The sequence below is a fragment of the Anas acuta genome, chromosome 2 (assembly GCF_963932015.1).
Source record: "Anas acuta chromosome 2, bAnaAcu1.1, whole genome shotgun sequence".
Taxonomy (NCBI): domain Eukaryota; kingdom Metazoa; phylum Chordata; class Aves; order Anseriformes; family Anatidae; genus Anas; species Anas acuta.
The window spans coordinates 53623482-53643998 of NC_088980.1; the positions used below are offsets into that span (position 1 = coordinate 53623482).

At 43.3% G+C, this 20517-nt stretch overlaps 1 protein-coding gene across 9 annotated transcripts in view; it reads right to left on the reverse strand.

Moving 5' to 3' along the window:
- LOC137851607 (nuclear pore complex protein Nup153-like) overlaps positions 1 to 20517 on the reverse strand; it is a 60389-nt gene that overhangs the window by 24019 nt on the left and 15853 nt on the right. For 5 of the 9 annotated variants that reach the window (XM_068672887.1, XM_068672890.1, XM_068672884.1 and 2 more), the window contains 8 exons: positions 20222 to 20435; positions 17918 to 18166; positions 16568 to 16707; positions 16363 to 16485; positions 14106 to 14216; positions 13930 to 13968; positions 13776 to 13829; positions 11381 to 11539 (listed from right to left, as the gene is read on the reverse strand). In XM_068672887.1, coding sequence (XP_068528988.1) covers positions 11381 to 11539; positions 13776 to 13829; positions 13930 to 13968; positions 14106 to 14216; positions 16363 to 16485; positions 16568 to 16707; positions 17918 to 18166; positions 20222 to 20435 — 1089 coding nt within the window. Of the gene's footprint in view, positions 1 to 10435; positions 10830 to 11380; positions 11540 to 13775; positions 13830 to 13929; positions 13969 to 14105; positions 14217 to 16362; positions 16486 to 16567; positions 16708 to 17917; positions 18167 to 20221; positions 20436 to 20517 lie in introns of those variants that run through there. The other 4 variants (XM_068672889.1, XM_068672891.1, XM_068672883.1 and 1 more) reach the window with 2 other exon arrangements.

Consider the following 20517-nt stretch of genomic DNA (forward strand, 5'->3'; position numbering starts at 1 on the left):
TGCAAGCTCACCTCAGCTGCAGGGCCGTAACCTCCAGTCACCGGAGGCAGCAACATCCTTCCGGCCACGTGCTTTCACCACAGCTCAGCTGACAGAACCAAGAGCAACTCACAAACGTAAATACTAAATACTCTAAATACTTTTCTCTTATGGGTAACCAAGAATTGCTGTTGCACAGAGATTTTTTTTAGTGACCCTAGGCTATGACATCTGCAAATCTCTATATAATCCACAGCTTTGTAAGGTAAGTTTAATAACAAATACTAAACAATTGCAGAGTTGGAATTATCATGCATCTGGCACAGTTGAACAGCTTGCATCTTTGGCTGGTCTTGGAGATCACCAGACCTGCACCTCTAACAGAGGAAGGAGCCCTGAGACCCAATTGCTTCAGGAAAAGGTTGATTCAAAACACAGCTATAGCTTAACAGCAAAGTCAGCGAGCTTGCAGGACACACTCGCACAACCCCTTCCAACAGCAGAGCTGTGGAGACACTCATAAACAACCTTGGCAAGGACAATGAACATTTTCTGCTGGCACAGGTATTTGCAAAGCCAGCACATGTGGTAAAACCATAGCTGTAGGACCTTAGTGCATGCTGCTCGTACACGAGCAGGCACTTTTTTTGCAGCAAAGGTAAAGCTTATTATGAATTTATGCTTACTTTAAAAAACAGCTGGCGATCGCAACCAAGCCAAACACACACAATGACAGACACGGGAAGTAAATGCAAAGTGCAGTTATAAGTTACAGAACCTCAAAGGAAACTGCCCCCCAGAACGTCAGTGTTACTGCCCTAACAAAACCACTTTAGTGCTGTGCTAATTCCTAGACAGTGAGCAGAATAAATACTTAAAATCTCTGCTTGTCAAAAGAGGGGAAGGTATCTGTAACCTCGCCCACAACAACACAGAAAAGCAAATAGAGTTGAGAGGCTCTTTTCATTAATAAGTATTTTTGTAAAGCAACCTAGAATACCACAATGACAAATACTGTATCAGCAAGTTGCAAAACGACTTACGCTTCAGGCAAAGTCAAACACGCCAGTTCATACTCACCTTGGCTCAATTTTAAGATGACCCAACCGACTTGGCTTGAAAGGGTTCAGAGAGTACTCACCCAGTCCCTAACAGAGCTGAAGGAGTACTAGCCTTCCTCCAGACGTGGTGACAAACAGCTGTGAAGAACGCTAGCTTCAAGTGGCTAGCAAAATTACTATCTCTTTGCCTTATAGAAGTGTATTTAAATCCTACCTTCACTAAAAAGGTAGGTAAGACCTGGAGGGCCTAGGCATAAGGAGAAAGCAGGTCAAGGCTTTTAAGAAGCACTGTAAAAAAAATACAGAATGTAGTAGCACAAAGGAACTGTGCAAGGGAAAATAATAAACGTGCCCAAAGGTAGGGCCGTTGGTCATGAAACTGAAGAGCTGAATTATTTAACAGATAAAAAGTAATAAAAGTTTTGCCTAATTGCTAAAAACCCTCTTAATTAGAAAAATATTACAGACGCTAATTCTTGAGCTTCAGACACGTATTTTATGCTACAAAAAGCACAGAGGAGTTTTTGTTATGTTCTCTTAGCAGCATGTACCACGAGAGGTACATTGGGGAACATCTCCCGGCTTCTATCGTGACTGCATAAATACGACTACCCAACGTTTCCTAGTTGTACGATAGCTACACAATAAATATTGGATTGACGAAACAGAACATCAAAAAGATGGCAAAAAAATTCTGCAGTTTTGCAGTTCAACGAGAGTAAAATGGAAAATTGTACCACATTAACAAAAGAGACGACTTGCTAAAAAGTGGTCTGGAAATAGCAAGCTCAGAGAAAAGTCTCTTAGCTGGGATCTCGAGGGCAACCTTGCCATTTACAAAAACTAAAAAACTGTTTTTCGGCAAGCAAAAAGAGATGTTGCACTCTCTCCTCGCAGTCTTCTCAATCAGCAGCTCAGCTCCTCCACAGCAGGGGAGCAAGAACCAGCGCTAATTACCGGCTGGAGGAATAAATAACGCAGAGGAAGTGATGTGCCGCCAGCAGATGAAATGAAGGCAACGTGCGGTGTCCCAGCTCACACAGGCCTTTATTTCATCCGCTTTAAAATCTTCTGTCCTGAGACAACGCTCACTGCTATTGTTTTTCCCCAACACTGTCATGACAGCAACAAAAATAGGAATAAAACGGTATAGCAGTCACATTCTGCAGTTTGTGGTACCGCTGACAGGACTGCCAGCCTAAATGGGAGAAAACCGTCAGTATCCCAGTTTAGAAAGTTCTTCCCCACCAGGATACGTTTTTTGCTTTGGGTGGCAGTAAAAAGCCAAGCTGTATCTTTCAACACCTGTTCTGACAATACAATTTGATATTGCTGCGACAGAGACAAAACCTCTGCAGTCAGTTACCAGCCCCTTCATTTAAAAGAATCTTTACACACAGTTTAAGCAACTCTTAACAGCTACAAATACTTAGCTCCAAGTGCTAACTTATTCCTACACCAGAAGGAGCAGGGAGATGCATATAAATATTAACACAATCACCTCAGCAGATTTCAAGATGTAATTCCGTCGATAAGAATTAAACCCATAAAGTCACACTTGCATAGCTAGCTCCCTATGGATGTTGTTTAATACATTTCAGAGTTTTATAAATTAGTATTTCCCTGCTTCAGGTTAACATGAACTAATTTACATTACTCAATAGGATATTCTAGGAACTCTTCAGCATGAGTTTCAAGATTTCCTCCCAAAATAAACCCGGCAGCTTGCAAGACTCCTTCTGCCCACTGCCTGCAGTCGCTGCACGCCAAGAAAATCCCAGGCATAAATCAAACAATCATTTACAACTGGCCCACCTTCAAGACAGAAGCAGGTGAGAATGTAATGACTTAGGCATTGCTGCATAGAGTTTAAATTCCTCATCCTGCAACTGCTCTGCAGTCTCACATGGCTCTGTAAAACTCGCCCATCAGACAGAGGTGCTATCTGATCGGGACATTCAACGAGTGGCTTTCTGGTAACACCAGAAGCATAAGACCAATTAAAAGCATGTAGCAACTTATGCTGGTTTCTTCAAGGAAAATGTTTGGATTGTTCTCTTGTATACCAGCGGAGCACATCTACGTTACGAGTGTGCACTGGCATATGCACGTGTAAGAAAAATAAAAAAGCCAGCAGAAGCTTCAATCTACAAATCTGACAGCCAATATGAAAAAGCTCTGATGTGAAGCTTAACACGAACGGTTAAAGAAACATTTCAGGTAGAACTAATTATTGATTTCTCATGCCTGAATCTGCCTGCACGAGTTTAAAAGCCCGAGAGAGTCAAACTTCTCTGACATTTTCATTTGAATGATTAATAATCAAATAAAAAAAATAACCCCCAAAGTTAAGCTAGCCTCTTCTCCTCCTGTAGGGAAGCTGCTTAATAAGTGAACAATGCGAACACTCATCCCAATCATGCATCCACGCGAGTAACGCCTACCTAAATGGCTGGGGCAACCCAGCACTTCGGAGCACTTCTGGCCACATCCTGCAGATGAAAGCCCGGCGTTGGACACAGCAGCTCCCTCGCCCTCACGTGCTCGGCTCTCAGGGCACAGATGCAATTTTAACCCAGGTGCCCAGGCTCCTTACACCATACAGAAGCAGGATGGATATTTCAGCATGAAATGGCTGAGGAAATGGGTAGCACGCCAAGCCCAGCATTATCTCAAGTCAGTGCAATCAGCACGGGGCCATTAAGAAAGCTGTCCACAGGAAGGACTCCTAAATTCTACTCCCAGACTGCCTAACCCAGAAATGCAGAAAGCTTTTTGTTTCTGAGGATTCCCAGCCCAGAAACCTTCGGGGTGGGTGAGCCTATACTACCTGTACCTAGCAGCGCTGTTACTTGTTGTCAGTTTAATAATAGAGCTGCTGATTGTAGGATATCCCGACCGAAAGCCCCGGGACAAACGGACACAACGACCAGCGTTCTGTGCCGTAAGCCAATTTACTGCTGCGTGACATCATCTTATATAGTGTCAAAGCGTCCCACCCAGGAACCCAGGACCCCTCCCACTGTGCTCGCAGGCACCCCAGACCCCTCCTTTCGTGCACGCAGGCACAACCCAGAATAATCCCACACCTCCCCCCTCTTTATGCAGTAATGTACCCCCTCTAACCTGTTACACTTAGCGTGATTTAATCATAATTACTTAGGGACACGTAATCGTCCCAGAAGCAAGCGGTTGCATTGGGAACCCTTCATGATTTTTGGTGAGAGTGGTCAGCACGCTGCGATTCATTATACTGCTTCTAGCTATTTTTGCTTTAATACATGCATATACTAGCCCTATCACAATGAATACTATTACCAGTAGCAATATTGTTTGTAAGAAACATGCGCGATGCGGACCGACTGATAAAGGGCTGTCACACGGCTATGTACAGTCCAAGCATCCCCAGGGAAGAAGTCCACCGGTGCAGGAGCTTGGCCCGGTGGCCCCACCCACAACCAGGCCACCGACTGATTGCGCACCGTGGTCTTAACTGTCCATGGCGGAACGGTCACGTTCGCTATTGTCCCATTGTCCCAAACGTCAATGGAGCCGCACCATCGCGCCACCGGCAGAACGGCTTCTTTTCCATCCTCCATCGCATGTGTGGTGCCGTCCGATGACAAGTGTGTTTCATGTGTCAGATTGATACCTGCCTGCACGGTGGCATTGATACGGACGGTAGTCAGCTTCCTTCCCTGGCAAGTAACAGGCGGAACAGCCCACGAAGTGTCCCGTTGAGTACTGGCTCAGCAGACTGTAGGTTGTAAGCGTATGGCGTTGGAAACAGCGGAGCGGTCCGGTAGCCCACAGCATACTCCTGCTAACACTAATGCATCACGACCCAACAGAGATATAGGAATGGCTAGAACGTAGGGTCTGAGGGGCCCCACCTCCCGCCGGACACCAGCGTCATCCCAGAGAATCAATACTGGATGATGGCTGCGATGGCCTTCCACCAAACCAGCCACCCCACTGACCGCTCGGGGCAGCGGATCTAGCGGCCATTGTTGAGGCCAGTGTGCGGCGGAAATGGAGGTGACATCTGCACCGGAGTCCACTAAAAAGGTTATAGTGGCGACCGGTGGAAATGGATCCTTCACACCTTGAATAGCTACTCGGGGGGGCAAAGTTTGCCGAGAACCCATGTCAAAGCGAACTTGTATCAGGGGATAATTCGCACTAGAGAGTCCATCATCACTCTCGGTTACCAGAGGGAACACAGTGGGCTCAGCTGTGGCAGTCCGCAGCTGCACGGGAATCTCCACTCCTTGCTCCACTGCCCGTGCACCTGCAAGCCAAGCTTCTGTATTTACCAATCGTTTCCCAGCCCGAGACTGGACGGCCGACTTGTCCACCCCTGCTCGATGGGGGTTGGGACCCACGCTTGCGGCCGAGACGGTGGGCCCCTTTTCGTCCCGGCGCTGGCGTTTCCCGACAGCCACCCCCTCTTTTCCTCTTTTACCTCCCCTTTTCGTTGTGAACAATCGCGAGCACGACGGCCGGATCGCCCACACGCCCAACAACGGACACGGCTGTTTTCGATCACAGGTTCCCGTTTCTTGGAACAATCACGAGCTACGTGACCACGCTGTCCACAACGAAAACAACCCCCAGGATGAATCTGGAGAGCAAACGCCTGGAGGGCGGATGTGACCCCAACCATCTTCTCACTGAGAGCAGCAGCAAGAGGCTGCATCTCCTGAGCCTTGCCAAACGCACATCCGCGAGCAATCAGCTCGCCCGCGCTTGCAGAAGCTGGAAGCGCTGCAAGAGCGGCCTTGAACTCAGGTAGAGCTCCCGTTCTTAAGCATTCTCTCAAAACAACATCTTGCGCTTCTGGTGGTAAATTACTGCTCGCCACAGCTGTCTGCACTCTATCTGCAAAGAGCCCAAAATGTTCCTCAGGTTTTTGCCGAATATGGAGATAACTGGGAGTCGGGCTGACTACAGCATTCATCCGCTCTAATGCTTTACAACCCAAATCAGCAGCTGCAATCAGCCCGGGCTGCGGCAGCAACAGCTGTTCCTGCGGAGTATTCCACCTCCCGCGTCCCAACAATGCCTCCCCCGGCATACCATGTAAAGGATCCTGGGGATTCGCCCATGCACGCGCCATTAACACTTCACCTTCCTCTTCTAGCAAAGACTAAAACACGGGTACCTGCACTGCCGTCAGGCAGGCTCGGGCAACCTGCCGCCAATCAAACATCAGGGGCCCTTGCAAGGCCACCGCATCCAAAAAAACCTGTGTCTGTGGGCTACAGAATCCCCCCTCCTCTACAGCCTTTTTTAACTGTAGCAGCATTTTATAATCCACCGGCTGCCACTGATGTCCTTGAGACCCCGCGAAAACAGGATAGCACCCTATCCGCACAAGACTTGGCGTTATCTCACAACCCGAGAGAAGACATTCTCTCGCACTAATAGCCCATTTTTCTCTTGCCTTCTGCACCTCCTCGCGGATGCGCATCGGCTGCCGCGGGGTAGCCTGTCTAGGATCCCGAGACTCCTCATCTGTTGAACTCTCGCTATCCACTCGTTCTCTCTCTCGGGACGCAGCACCCAACGGAGCGGGAACGCGACGCACGGACGATGGTAGGGGCTTCTCCGAAAAAAACTCCACCCGCGCTTCCCCCCCCTCCCGCCCTCCAGGGTCAAACGCGGGGGGGGCTGCATACAGCGGCAGCCGGAGGGAGCCCGAAAACGCCACCCCTGCCCCTTCAGGACCCCCGGCAGGGAACAGAATAAGGGAGCCCTTCTCATTTACCCCCCAAAAGGACCCATCCGATGAAGTATGTACAGTGCTCCCTTTTGCCGGAGGAGCACTAGGTGTTGCTATTCTTTCACGATCCGACCGAACTCGCAGGGGGGGCACAAAAGGTTTCCCACCCTCTTCTTTCTCCTGCTCCACATTATTTTCATCCCCCGATCGAGCCTCCTCCTTCGCCTGCCCTGACCCTTCCTTTAGATTGTTTTTTATCGGCAGCTCCATAGGAGCCTGCTTATTCTCACTGTCCCCATCGGACAAAAGCATGCGGTGCACAGTAGCCCACAGGCATGCCTCGTTGGCTACCTTTTCCAAAACCGCTCGCACTCACCCATAGCTCGGTAGTAAAGTCTGCACCTCTTTGTTCCCGATGCAAGCGCTGTCACATAAATCCCGTCCCACCGCTTCTAAAGTAGCCTGTCTCAGGCAATGAACAGGAGACCCCGCCAGATTCCGGCGTGTCGCCCAAAACAAGAGGGACCGTATGTCCTTCTTTCGTAAAGCTATTCCTGCTTCCTTGGCCAAGGATTTTAAAGTACTCACCACCTCATCGACTCCAGGCCCCATGGCCTCCCGCGTACCTAGCACGTACGCACCGCGCCTAACTCGCGCCAACCGGTTGCACGTCGGGGTTCGTATCACGTCGGGGTCACCATATGTAGGATATCCCGACCGAAAGCCCCGGGACAAACGGACACAACGACCAGCGTTCTGTGCCGTAAGCCAATTTACTGCTGCGTGACATCATCTTATATAGTGTCAAAGCGTCCCACCCAGGAACCCAGGACCCCTCCCACTGTGCTCGCAGGCACCCCAGAGTCTTCCTTTCATGTATGCAGGCACAACCCAGAATAATCCCACATATTCTTGTAGAAAACTTCATCACGCTTGGAAGAAAAAAACATCTCAGCTAAGAAAAACAGAAAACTTGAATTGAAGTATAGTGGTTTTAGAAGAGTTGCTTCAAAGACTTGTTTAATTAAAAAGAAGAAAGAAAGCAAGTTCCTACTGTAATCCCATCTTTGTCAAACTGATGCTGGGCACCAATACAATGTGTTCAGCTAATACAGGCTGGAAGTTGTAACTGCAGCTGTGAAGTTTACCCAGTAAAAAGACTCTACAAGGCATTCTAGCAGTTCTGATGCAAACACAAGTTCAGGAAGCAGTGATTCATGGTTAACACGGCAGAGCAGGAAGAAGTCTGGCATTCACTGTGCTCTTACAGTAAAGAACCTGCACTGCACACACCATCCCAATCCAGGTATGCACTCCTAACAGGAAAGGGAAATAGGCTAATAAATCTCAGGAGAGGGAAAAAGACGTCAGAGAACTACTTTGTAACAGCAGCACACAGACTGCAATCAACTTTCTCTTCCTCTCATCATTTTCATTTATGTAGACTACACGAGAATACACTCCCAACATTTTTCAGCTCTGGACAACAAACAGCCCAACCAACCTCATTCACTGAACTACAAAACTGGTATCTGCACTATCTAGTCCAGAACAGAAGGTGCACGTCTCTATGCTGTACAGTAGAGACCTTAATAGGCAAAGTCTGCATAAAATGGGTGGCCACAGCCTGATTTTTTGATGTTTATAGACTTGGGTCATACACCACCACAGTGTCAGACTAGATGAAATCGTCTATGTGGGCCCCTCATTACAAGTCACATGTTAGGGACCAGCCTCTCAAAGGCCAAAAAACAGAGCACTGATACTTCACATTGTTTCTGCTGGGCCAACACATCTGTAGCACTACCTTTTCAGTTGACAACACAACGAGTGTTTCCACAAAGTACTCGATGCAACCTAACTACTGTGTCTGGTGATGCAAAGCAAGCCATGTCAAAGCAGGCACACACCTGGAAGCTGCCTTGCTGCTCACATTGAAGAAAATAGATTAAAAAAAAAAAATCGCACTACAATTGAAGTGGCATCAAACCTTGTAAGGCTTTGAAGCTTCAGCACTGCCATCCAAATTCAAGGAGGCTGCATCTATTACCTTGAATCTGCCCCAGCTCAATCCCCTGAAACAATTCCAAATACACATACAAGCAACCCTTTTCCCACCCAGATTTTCTTTGCTTCATCTATTCCACCTCTAACTCCTGTCTTATTAATCTGCCCCTCTAAAGACTCACTGGCTCACACAAGGAAGCAACCCACCAAGCCCCTGATTCCCCGCCACATTGCTTCCATGCTTTGGGAAGATCTAACTGCAACGGCTCAAACTGTGATGCCACCTCACCCACCTCACCCCCTCCGCCTACGTGAGGTTCCTTGCCTTCTGTCTCTTCCTACATGTACACCGGCACTAGAACCACGAAGAACATGTTTCCTGTAACACTCCAAAAGCCTTTTCTGTTTCACGATGTCGTCATTTCAATTCAGGACTGAAAACACTCCTAGCAAAAACCCAACAGCTAACAGCAAACAGAAGCTGTTTCTGCTGATCAGCTAGAAGTAACCTCTAAGTACTGAGGAGTCACAAAGGAGAAGTTGTATTACATTCAAGAACAGCACCCAGCTTACGACTGCTACTTTCCCTAACTACACTAAGCCATAAGAATTTGATTCTTACCTGCCATCACAGTAATTATGGTTTATATTGCCCCCAAAACACACAGGGCAGTACCAAAGCTGTGTCGGCTAGGTTTAACAGCTTCCACAGCTATTAAGTACAGTAATTTCTGCTTCCTTTTTTTTCTTGGAAGAATATTCTTTTGTTTCCAGCCTCAGTTAATTATTATATACACTGTTAATTAGCAACTATTTCTCAATACTCATAGGGTTATGGAGTCCCTATGACTGGAAAATACTCTACACCCTTCGAGATGAGAACAGCATATAAAGGCAGCAACTTGCAAGACCGCTCTAGCTTCAAGCAAAGCTTTCCTCATTGCTCTCGTCTCCTTTGACTTGAATACTGTCATCCTTCTACCAAAGCTTTATAAACTTCATTACCATGAATGAAGGAAGACCAGAGAAATTAGAGAGTAGCAGAGGATATAACTTAAGGAGCTGTTACTAGGATTATTTTTTTTTTATTGTTCCTGGTGTTATTTTTCCTTCTTTAAGCCAGCAAGCTGTTTTCTCCAAGATTTTTTTTTGTTAGGTTAAGAATATGTATTATATTGCAGCAACTTCTTTGCTGTAAGTCAGCTGAGAAGTCTACCAGTAAGAAGGTCAAGGGAAAGCTGAATGCTGATGCAGAGTGCCAACAGACTTCATCCTCGTTCCATGGGATGTTTGTAGCTATGGCAGTTCAAGTCTACGCTTCCATATGCTTAAAATACCAGATTTAGAAGCCAATTTCAGCTGACCTAGCAGATATCAGCAGTACAGTTAGAGCCAGCAGCCTGCAGGAAGGAGCAGACAGGTGCTCCACAGCAAGGCCTGTAAGTGTCTCCCATACACACTTCCAATCTAAGCAAGCACATGAAGGGCTTGGCTTGTCACTTACCTAAGTGACCAGGAAAACAAGTGAAAACGAGATTTTGCTTGTGTCCTAACACCCATATAAAAATAAAGGCAGATGAAATACCCTTACTACCTTGTTAAGTTTCACAAGCCAGAAGAGAACGTGCTGCACACAGGTACAAGTAAATCCCTTGCTGGCAGGTTTGCAGAAACAAATTTTTATTTACACAGGCAAGTCTATCTTTAGACCCCATTTAACTCTTTACATTTCTAGAATATTTACATGATTTCATGATGCTCCAAGAAGAGAGTGATGAACAAAAAGATTACAGAAACTGTCAAAAGCATAGCAAAAAAAAAACCAACCTATCATTGTGCTTTAAAACTTATGAGCTAGAATAACGTAGAAGAAGTGTAGTTTTAGCACCTTGGTCATAACGGTCATGCTATATAAGACACTTAAATAGCAGAGGGGATTTCAGAAGTGACCGTATCCAGAGGTTGCCAGTGACAATTCATGAGTGAATCATAGAGTTCTTCGCTTGTCTCCATAAACTGTCTGTTCATTTCATCGACATCCAAGTAGAGCTGTGGATCTGAAAATAAAAGCCTGGTAAGTACAAGTATCGGATCTGAGGCATGCACACAAAAAACACTCATGTGAAATGGCTGATAAGATGTATTTTAAGCTATATGTAATAAGCTATTAGACCTACTTATTTTAGTGAGATATTTAGTCCTCTAAAATGTTAAACCTCACAACTCCAACTTTTGGGAATCCTACGGGCTAGGACTGCATTATCTTTATCTTGAAAGACGAATAAAGATGACTTTTAAGGATAATCGGCCATGAGACCTTCCCAAGAGCCATTTAATTCACTTCTACTCTAATAGATGTTACACAAGATAGTTTCTCAACACTGACACAAAATGCCTCCACTTGAAAAACTCTGCAAACCTTCCAGGACACAATTATGTTTTGTACCAAATTTGTAAGAGCAAGCCGAATCCTCCTTTTGGAATCTGCAACATAAGCTTTTACCTCGGGGTGGAGAACAAAGCTTTTGCGTATTATTGAGTTTCTAATATAGAATCTGCTTAGTGGAATCAATATGAAGAGCAAAAATGTACTCAAAAATGTACTTACTTGGTACTTTGTGTCTACTCTGTTGCAAATTTTGCTGGAATCAGGAGTTGAAGTCTTTGCTGGTTTAGAATACCGGACCCGACGCATTGAATGAAGGTTTAACCTTGGTTTCACAAGTCTCTTTACAGGTGGATGCGGGGACTCATTCTGGGAGTCCAGCTTTGAAAGGGAAAGAGCAATCAATTTACCGTGACGTCTACCCAAAATAATTCCAATATTTATTGATGAAAACAAATTACAGAACTATAAAGCTCCCATCGGTCTTGGCACTCTGTGAATACAATTTGAGAATTCCAAAAAGCATTCAACCTATAGAGGGAAATCACCAGAAAACCATTAACAAAATCCATAAAGCTATATTTAAGTAGCCAAAGTCTGACTGAATTCCATTTCAAAATGTGGCAGTTAGCTTTGTAGACAAAATAATTCAGGCTACCATAATTAAAATAACTCAGGTTCCTATATGTTCCTATCTTTTCCTCTGCCCACACTGATTTTTTTTTTAACAGCTTAATTCATTAATTTAACATTCAAAGCGTTAAGCAACTAATTATACAGGCTTCTGGCCTTCACATTCCCTACATTTTCCCCCTTCAAAGTCACACAAACAATAGAACACATTCAAAATAAAGCTGTCAATCTTACAATAATCTCATTCATTAAACTATGATCCAATGCTTTAGATGTGCATTTAGATGCACATCAAGTAGTGGGTTTGACTTCATTTTTCAACACATTTTCACAGACCAGAGTTACTTTTTAACACAGACCACCGCATGTTCTGCAGAACTGACTTAACTGAACTGTCAAACAGAAAACAAACCCTGAAGCCTAAAAGATTTACCAATGGCTCCACCTGCAGTCTTAAGGATCAGAAGATACAGTCTTAGCAAGTATGCTATTGTTCAAATCAATACCAACAGAAAATGGTTTACATTGCAGCTTTAGTTTCACAGTATCTCCCAACTCTTAGTAACAGAATTCACACCACCTATGAAGTGTACAAAAATATATCTTTCTAAAAATTATTACATTCATTTTGAAACCTTGAATAAAATATGTTTTATGGAAGCTCACAAATCTCCTTCGAGTGAACGATGGGTCACTGCTGGTTTAAAGGTAAAAAAGAAAAATATTAATTCCCCCAGTTAGGCATTTAATACACCAAGAGCTATTCTGCCTGGTACAGTTCCTTGAAATAAGAAAAATACCACATCACTGCGACCCGCTGCAGAAGTTTAGCCTGAGTGCACAAGTGTTCTGTCAACCCCACGTTCACTTCAGCAGGAAAACACACAACCATCTCCTTCGCAAATAATTGCTTCTCATCAAGGGCTACCCTTCTCCTGCCAAGCATTATGAATTCCAGTATTATGAAGAGACAATCTATCTCTTCCTACCCAGTGACAGCTGCGTGCAACATTCATTTAGTGGCTGACAACTTCAGGCTTTCTGTTGCAAATCTGGCAGATCTTTCTTAATGCCTTATCACAGGTGTATTTCTATAATAGAACTGAGAGTTCACACCAGATTTGTTTTTAGTTATTTGGATAATATTTATGATAGACTTCACTTCTCAATGCCTTTGTCATTTGGCATATGGTGAAAAGATGGCACAGGAAAGCTGACATGTTTGCAAACTCTCAAGTGATTGTAAACTTAATTACACATCCAATCAAGGAATTAGCACAGAAACTTCTTGAGACATTGTCCCTTTTCTCATTAGAACAGAAGATGAAGAGTGTGCACATCCTGTTCTTTCCTTCAGTCACCTCATCTTAAAGCGGTCCTTTCAGGGTTTTGCAATTTAATAAACCCAATGACACCCCTAATTAAAGTCACCAAAAAAAGATGACTGGTTTTCATTTTTTAAACAAAATGAAAGGAAATCATGCTTCACCACAGCACTATCACCAATTCTGTGCTACCTCCAAATAGGAATTCAGGAGCATAAGATTTATAGTGTCAGAAATTAACGATTTTCCCTGGTTTTACCTTGAATGGTGATAAAAAGCAGAAAAATAGTTTGCTGTGCCTAAATGAACACCCAAGTCCGTACAAAGTCTATATGACCAGCCAAGCAGTATTTTTCTGTTTCTGATCATTTCTTCAAGAGAAAAAATTTCCTCAACAGGAATTTTAATATGCAGCTTCACCCCAAACTGGGGGACAAGATAAAACTACTTCGTGTGGTCTAGAGTCGTTGCTCTCAACTTACAAAGATAACAAATCTTAACGTGAGTAATCTTTACAGCCCTTCATCTCTTGTAGATAGATGCCAATATTAACTTGATTAGATGCGTATGCTGTCATTGAGGTTTGAGAAATTTTTTCTAACACTGATAAAGCATTAGAAAAGTTATCTACCTCATCTTAAGACATTATTGGTTCTTACCTTTCTTCGTTTGGGCTGAAGGTCAGGAATATTCAGTTCATCTATGTCTGGAGGCTAAGGGAAAAAATAAAGCCTAAATGTTAGAGGGCTTTTCTTTTTTCCTGAGAGAGAGGGTTCCCTGCAACAAAAACATGGGGGTTCATGGTCAACTTACAGAACTCAGCGGCAAAAGAGGTGGCATTTTTTTAGCATCCTGTTGAAAAAATAGTGCAATAAATTAAACTTGACACAACATAAGGAAGAACAGTTTTATCTTTCTCCTTTGATGGCACATTTACTAAGTTTTAGAAACACGTGAAGCAAAAACAGATTAAAAGAAGTGCTATTTACCATCAAAGGGCTTGACAGCTTCTCCATTGCCTCCAAGATGCACCGTGTTGCGGTACTTAAGGTAGCGTGGGACTGCACTTTTGCTTGCCTAACTCTCGTTCTCATTTGTACCTGGAAAATTAGCATTTTAAGTGTTACAATGGTCAATTCCGAGTTAAGGAGGCATGTATTTTATGTTCCAAGGCTACACTGATGATATAACCAATATATTCTGATGACAGAGAAAAATGCAGTCACTGGGAGTTCAAGCCGTAAAGAAGAGTACATGCTGAGTACAACGAAGTTTACCTTGGGCCTCAGTGCATCTTGCACGTGCTTGTTGCGCGAGTAATAAAAGAAATCCAGACTTGTAAAAGGTCAAGACGGATGATGCTAGGACTGCTAAGGCCTCCAAAGCAGTAATCAGGGAAACAGAACTCAAGAAAAGGCTTGTGGTACAGAAAGTGCTTTCGCTAACAACACAGACCTCAGTTTCACGATGGTGTAGGTGTACCATCTTAAAATCAGTGTATACAATCATAACCAGGAACTAGTTTTACTTCTCTCTTGCTTCCTCCCTTCCCCCAAGATTAAAGTTGGCTGCAAATCTTTGTTTTAAAAGATAAAGATCCGATTTCAACTGTAACAGATCTAAATATTACACTGAAAAAGTAAACTGTTTATTTGCACCACCCAACTTCAAATATCATGCAAAAACTTCTCTTGGTGTGACTTTTTTCTTCCCATGTTAAACCCCTCTGTGTTTATCACACGATATGAAGACAGGAAGCAGACCATGCAGCATATAAAAACACAAGTGAGACTCACAGAACGGTTACGGTTGGAAGTGACCTCTGGTGATCACCTGCTCTACCCCCTGCTCAAGCGGGGCCACCCCAAGCAGGTTGCCCAGGACCATATCAAGTCAGCTCTTGAAGATCTCCAAAGAGGGAGACTCCACAGCCTCTCTGGGCAACCTGTGCCAGGGCTCCATCACCTGCACAGGAGAAAAGCATTTCCTGATGTTCAGACAGAACCTCATTTTGTTTGTGCCTGTTGCCTCCTGACCTGGCACTGGGCACCGCTGAAAACAGAATGGCTCTCTATGCTCTTTGCACCATCCCTTCAGGTATTTACATACATCAATAAGATCCCCCCCCGAACCTCCTCTCCTCCATGCTGAACAGTCCCAGCAGTCTCGGCCTCTCCTCAGAGGAGAGGTGCTCCCAGACCCTTGATCGTCTTGGTGGCCCTTCGCTGGACTCTCTAGTACATCGCTGTAATCCACAGCAAGCAGCAATAAGCAAGCTTCTCTCTCCTTTAAAAGCCTAGTATTTTGGTTCCTCGTGTTACCATAATCCACTAATATTGTTAGAAAACAAAAATAGCTGACCAAAGAGGGTTCCCAGCTTTGAACCACAAGTTTTCAAGGTTTCCCCTAAGTGAGCTACTGCCCTTGTTCCATTGCAGAGCTGGACTGTCAGAACAGATCCAGCAAACCCATGTTTTCATTTCTTTAAAATTCATTTTGATTTATTGACAAAAGTCAAATTGATTAAAATGCATTCCTACCAAACCTGATTTGACTTTCCTTTTCGATTCAGCTCTAGCTAATCAGAGTTGTCAGCAGTTTTTATATGCTATTTCCAAGAACTCTTGGGGGCAAATACCTCTCTTCAAGAACTATATGAATCATTCAAAATAGAAAGCATGTTACTGCTTATCTTGGGACTGCATTTAGGCCTGCATGCCTCTACGTAACAGAAGAGCAAAGGATCAGCAAAGTTAATTTTAGATATTTTTAAAGAGCGCAGTTTTATACAACAGATCCATAGCATGAGTGCAGGCATGCTTGCAAAAAAAGATCCACAGATAAACATTGGCCAAGTTTGACTACTGTAGCTTTTGCTACTATAAACACAACTTTTCAAAGTTATGCTGCCATTGTTTTTATTTACATTAAAATAACACCATGCAATGTAGTCAGAGGCAGACAATGGCACTCAAATGGAACTTCTTGAAAGAAGTAACAACAGAGGAAACCCCAACTACCAACAACTAGCCTAAACTGTCATTCTTGCTCTTTCTGACAAGTATTACCTGTGGTAAAAACTGCTAAAAAAAGAACTTAACCCGAAATCAATCTCTTCTATTTTTGTAGACCAAGAGGGCAGAAGAGCAACTGGTATCACATATTCAGCTCCCTGCTCAAAGCTCCTTTGGCAGTGCTGCTTTTTTATTTCCATCACTATTCCCCATTACCCTACTTTTCTCATACCCGATAAGGTTGTATCATCAACGGCTTTGATTTTCCAGCTGCACCACCATAGGCCGTCTTTCCAGGGTAAAATGGAGAATACCCAGGCTGGTTTTTCTTACAGTCAGATGTGCTTCCGCGTGCCTACAGAAACACAGTACGTTAAGTGGACAGAAAAACAGCTACACATTCAAAGTGATTAAAAGAAAGACTGTGCAGTACTTACAGGAAACATTCTTCCAAAAGCAGATAAACTGAATGCAGGTTTCTTAGAGCTAGCTGCAGAACGTTGCGAGAGGGAATGAGTTCTATCAGCTTCTGTGGTCCAGAGCAGTGATGAAGAAGTATTTTTTAAAACTCCAACATCTGCCAAAGTGACATATATGTTAAATGTAAACGTCTCTAGTACATACAGAACTTTAACAGTAAAGACCACACTAATTCAAGTTCTTCAACACGGAAAAATAAACGTGGCTTCAGCTTCTTTAAACAGCTTCGTGTACAGACTGAAAATCAAGTAACAGCTACAAAGTTGAAAACTGTTCACTGAGCTGCAAGTAGTTTTCACCAATCTTAACAAGTTAATACTGTGCTTCCAGTACAGAAGATTTTTTTTTCCTTTTGTGCTAAAAGCAAAGAGAACTGCATAAACATCAGTGCATTTGTACAGACAAAGCTTTTTTCTATGTTGGTGAAAGGCTGGAGGCCAGCACAGATCATAATTGCACAGGTTTTACACCTGGAAGATTCCTAGAAGGCTGCTCTAAGAGTTAACGATCTTCTTCCCACATATGTTTTACGACGACACACCAGAAAGTTGTAGTGCACTCAGGTTACACTGCTAAAGCCCAGCAACTCTACTCTCAACCATACACAAGTTCTCTGAAAAACCTGCTGAGGACACTTCAGTCCCTGTCTATCTGGGGGACTAGAAAAAGGTGCAAACCTGCTGTTTGCCCTTTCAACGAGAAGACCTAGGTACCAATCTACATCGACACAATGCTTATTTCTTATTTTAAAATGGTGTGCCTTCCTTAAGGAATTTGGCAAAAGACATGAAAGTATTGACAGCTGAAGCCTTCTACCAAGAAAGGTCAAAAAAACAGCCCGCAACGTGTTATGTCAGAGTACTTTCCTTATCTTCTCCTGCTAAAACACAGGAAAACATCTTGTGATTCTATTTGTCACCTACACTTACTCACATTTAACCAGATGTCTTGTCTGTTAGATATTCTGAGTCACTCTTCCTTCTAGACAATCAGCCTAGTTGTCAAGCTACAGCAAGTCAGCCTGATTTCCTACCATCCCAGTTCAAAATTTACATATAACCTAGCTGAAAGTGTGTATTTCAGCATCGACTCTTTGTAACAGCAGGGTATCACAAACCTATTCCAAAGCAGGCTTCTATTCAAAAGGTGATAGGATTATACACTTCTAAAACACTAAAACAAATTTAATTCTTGCATCCAAAGCTGACATTCTCCTATTTTGTTTACTAAGGTGATGTGCAATATTAAAGAACGCAAAGTACTTCACATTAAAAAAAAGTCAACTAAACAGAGAACAGAAAAATCACCTTTGTCAGATGCTCTAGAGGAGAAGCCACCCGTTCTTGACATGTTGTCATTGTCTTGTTGAGAGGTAGAATCTTTGATTTCTTTTATGAAAGAGAGTCCAGGACTGCCAATGCCAAATATTGAAGATGTCGTGGGCTGAGAAGGTGGGACAGAAGAATCCGACATGGTATAATTCAAATGGCTCTGATGAAGAGCGGGCCTTGTTAAGGCAACTGAGTAGTTCAGTGCTGAGCTACTTGTGGATGGTTCTAGACAAGAACAGGGAGATAATTAGCTTTGCTATAGACAAGCTCACAGAAGCCAAAACCTGTTTCCTATCAACAGCCATGCTATTGCCAAGTTCTAAGCGCAAAAATAGAGAAGCCAAATTTAACTTCTTCCTCACCCAGATACGGTTTCATCTAACTGTCTGGCTACAACAACAACACTGCTTGCAGTACTGAGTATTAATGTTGCATTCAGAAGAAGTTAACTATGAGGTTTCACAACACCAGATTCCGACCCCGTGTTCAAATGCTCTAACACTGACTTGGCCTTTCACCAAGTCAAACACAAATACTCCTCCTCGCACGTACAGCTTGCAAGAAGCTTTACAAAATTTGAGATTACATGCTAAGGCACAGGTAACACTGCAGCTTATATAATGTTGGAACAAAGGTCATTAATCTAAATACACAGCATGAAAATGAACACTTGCAGTACTTTTTTTCCCAAGTTCTACCAGATCAGCTCATCTTAGAGGCAAAACACTACCTCCTACCCGTTAACTACTGGGATTTTGACCCAAGGGAAAAGTACGTTGACCCAAGTAACCAGATGAGCATTTTTCCTTCTTGAAGCAAAGGGTCTGCAAACAATGCCAGTGGCCTGATAAAAGCCTACAGTCTCCCCCGGGAATCTGGGCCATTAAAATGACTTTGCGCCACTATCCTCTTGATGCTCGCACTCAAGCTTAAACTAGTTAGTTCAATCTTCATAACCACTGCAGTACCACTAATTAGTTCTCCAAACCATGAGCAGATTTTTAGAACAGTACCGTTTGAGACACACAAAGTTATTCGGGCTGAAGGCCACCTAAGCAAGGAATATAGGCTCCAGCACATTGATACCTCAGAGCTGAAGAAACACATTTGTTTAAAAATGAAGTAATAATTTTTAAAAAACATCTTATTCTTAAGCAGAGCAAGTAACACCCACAGACAGCTACATAAGCTACAAAAGGTTCTAGGATGTCCACCTGCTCCTGATCTCCTGGAGTCAGTAAGCTTGCAGTGCAGCTGTTCTTACTGAAAGCTCCTTTCACACAGTTACATAGAAAAGCCAACATGTGTTCCTCAGTCATGAAGACCTTCTCTATTCTTTTCTCCAAACTTACTCCCAAGCTACAGCTACACAGAAAGCAATCAATCTCCTTGTTTACAATTAGATGAGATTGGAGGCAAAGCTATTTCCGCATTATTTTTTGATTCTGCCAACAACAGAAGCAACTGACTTTCCAGTTTACCTATGGTTATCTACGCACACTCAGAGAAAACTTCTTTACTTATTAAAAGCTGGGGTCCCCAAAACAGCTAATTTAAGAGAAACTCCAGTAAGAGTATGTGCGGATTTATACAATAAGACTACAGTAACAGTGAGAGGCATCGGATATAAGACAAATTCATCTTTTATGCAGTAAAGGGGTTACAAACCTCGTTGCCAACGCTCCCAATACCTTTTCAAAGACACCCCTTCCCCCTGCGTAGACCTTAAGGTTATTGAATATTTTAAGGATAATAATGTCATAAACCACATCCATGCACAAGTTCCCTAGTTCTCCATTAAGTTAACAAGGAACTTGACTAAATTGATCAAAGCCCAAAACAAAACCAAACAAACAAAGTCAGGACTCGAGATGGAATTTTCCTGTGCCATTCTAGCATCTATTATTTTGTTTTGAAGACTGCAAAGCAAATTCATTTTTGAATTGCCTTACGCAATTAGATTTTCATTCCGTTTCTTGTAAAATATGGAAAATGCAACCTAGCACACTTGCAAATGAGTTCTTTCCAGCATTTAGCACCTGGCTAATAGAGTACGTAAAGTTAACTGATGCCTTCCAAGAGCATAAGAGGTATGCTTCGTAATTGTGCGGACAGTTTAAAGCTAAGACAGTTTCACAAACAGTTGTTTCGACTTTCTTGTTTGTTTTTTTTGATTCTGTTAAAACCCTCCTTCCAATTTCCTTTTGATATTCGGATTCAAAACTAGAAATCTGTGAATAAATACAGGTGGGCCAGAATTCCGAATGATTTTTCACGTACCTTGTCTATTAAGTGTCGCTCGTTCAGGCATGTATCTCCCATCATTTAGGGTACCTCCATCTGCGTAATTATGATGCTGGTTTACTGGAGTCGCCGCCTGGTTTGCAGATTTATTTGCAGCTGCACACTCATTCTCACGCTTATTGAAATACTTCTGCAGCCACGCCGGTACAATACTTTTCACCATTTCTGTCACTCTGCTAATTATTCCCTGCTTGAAAGAAAAAACACTCATTTAATTACAGAAACACAGTCAACGGCATATGCTGGGATACAACTTTCCACGGACCCTGAAG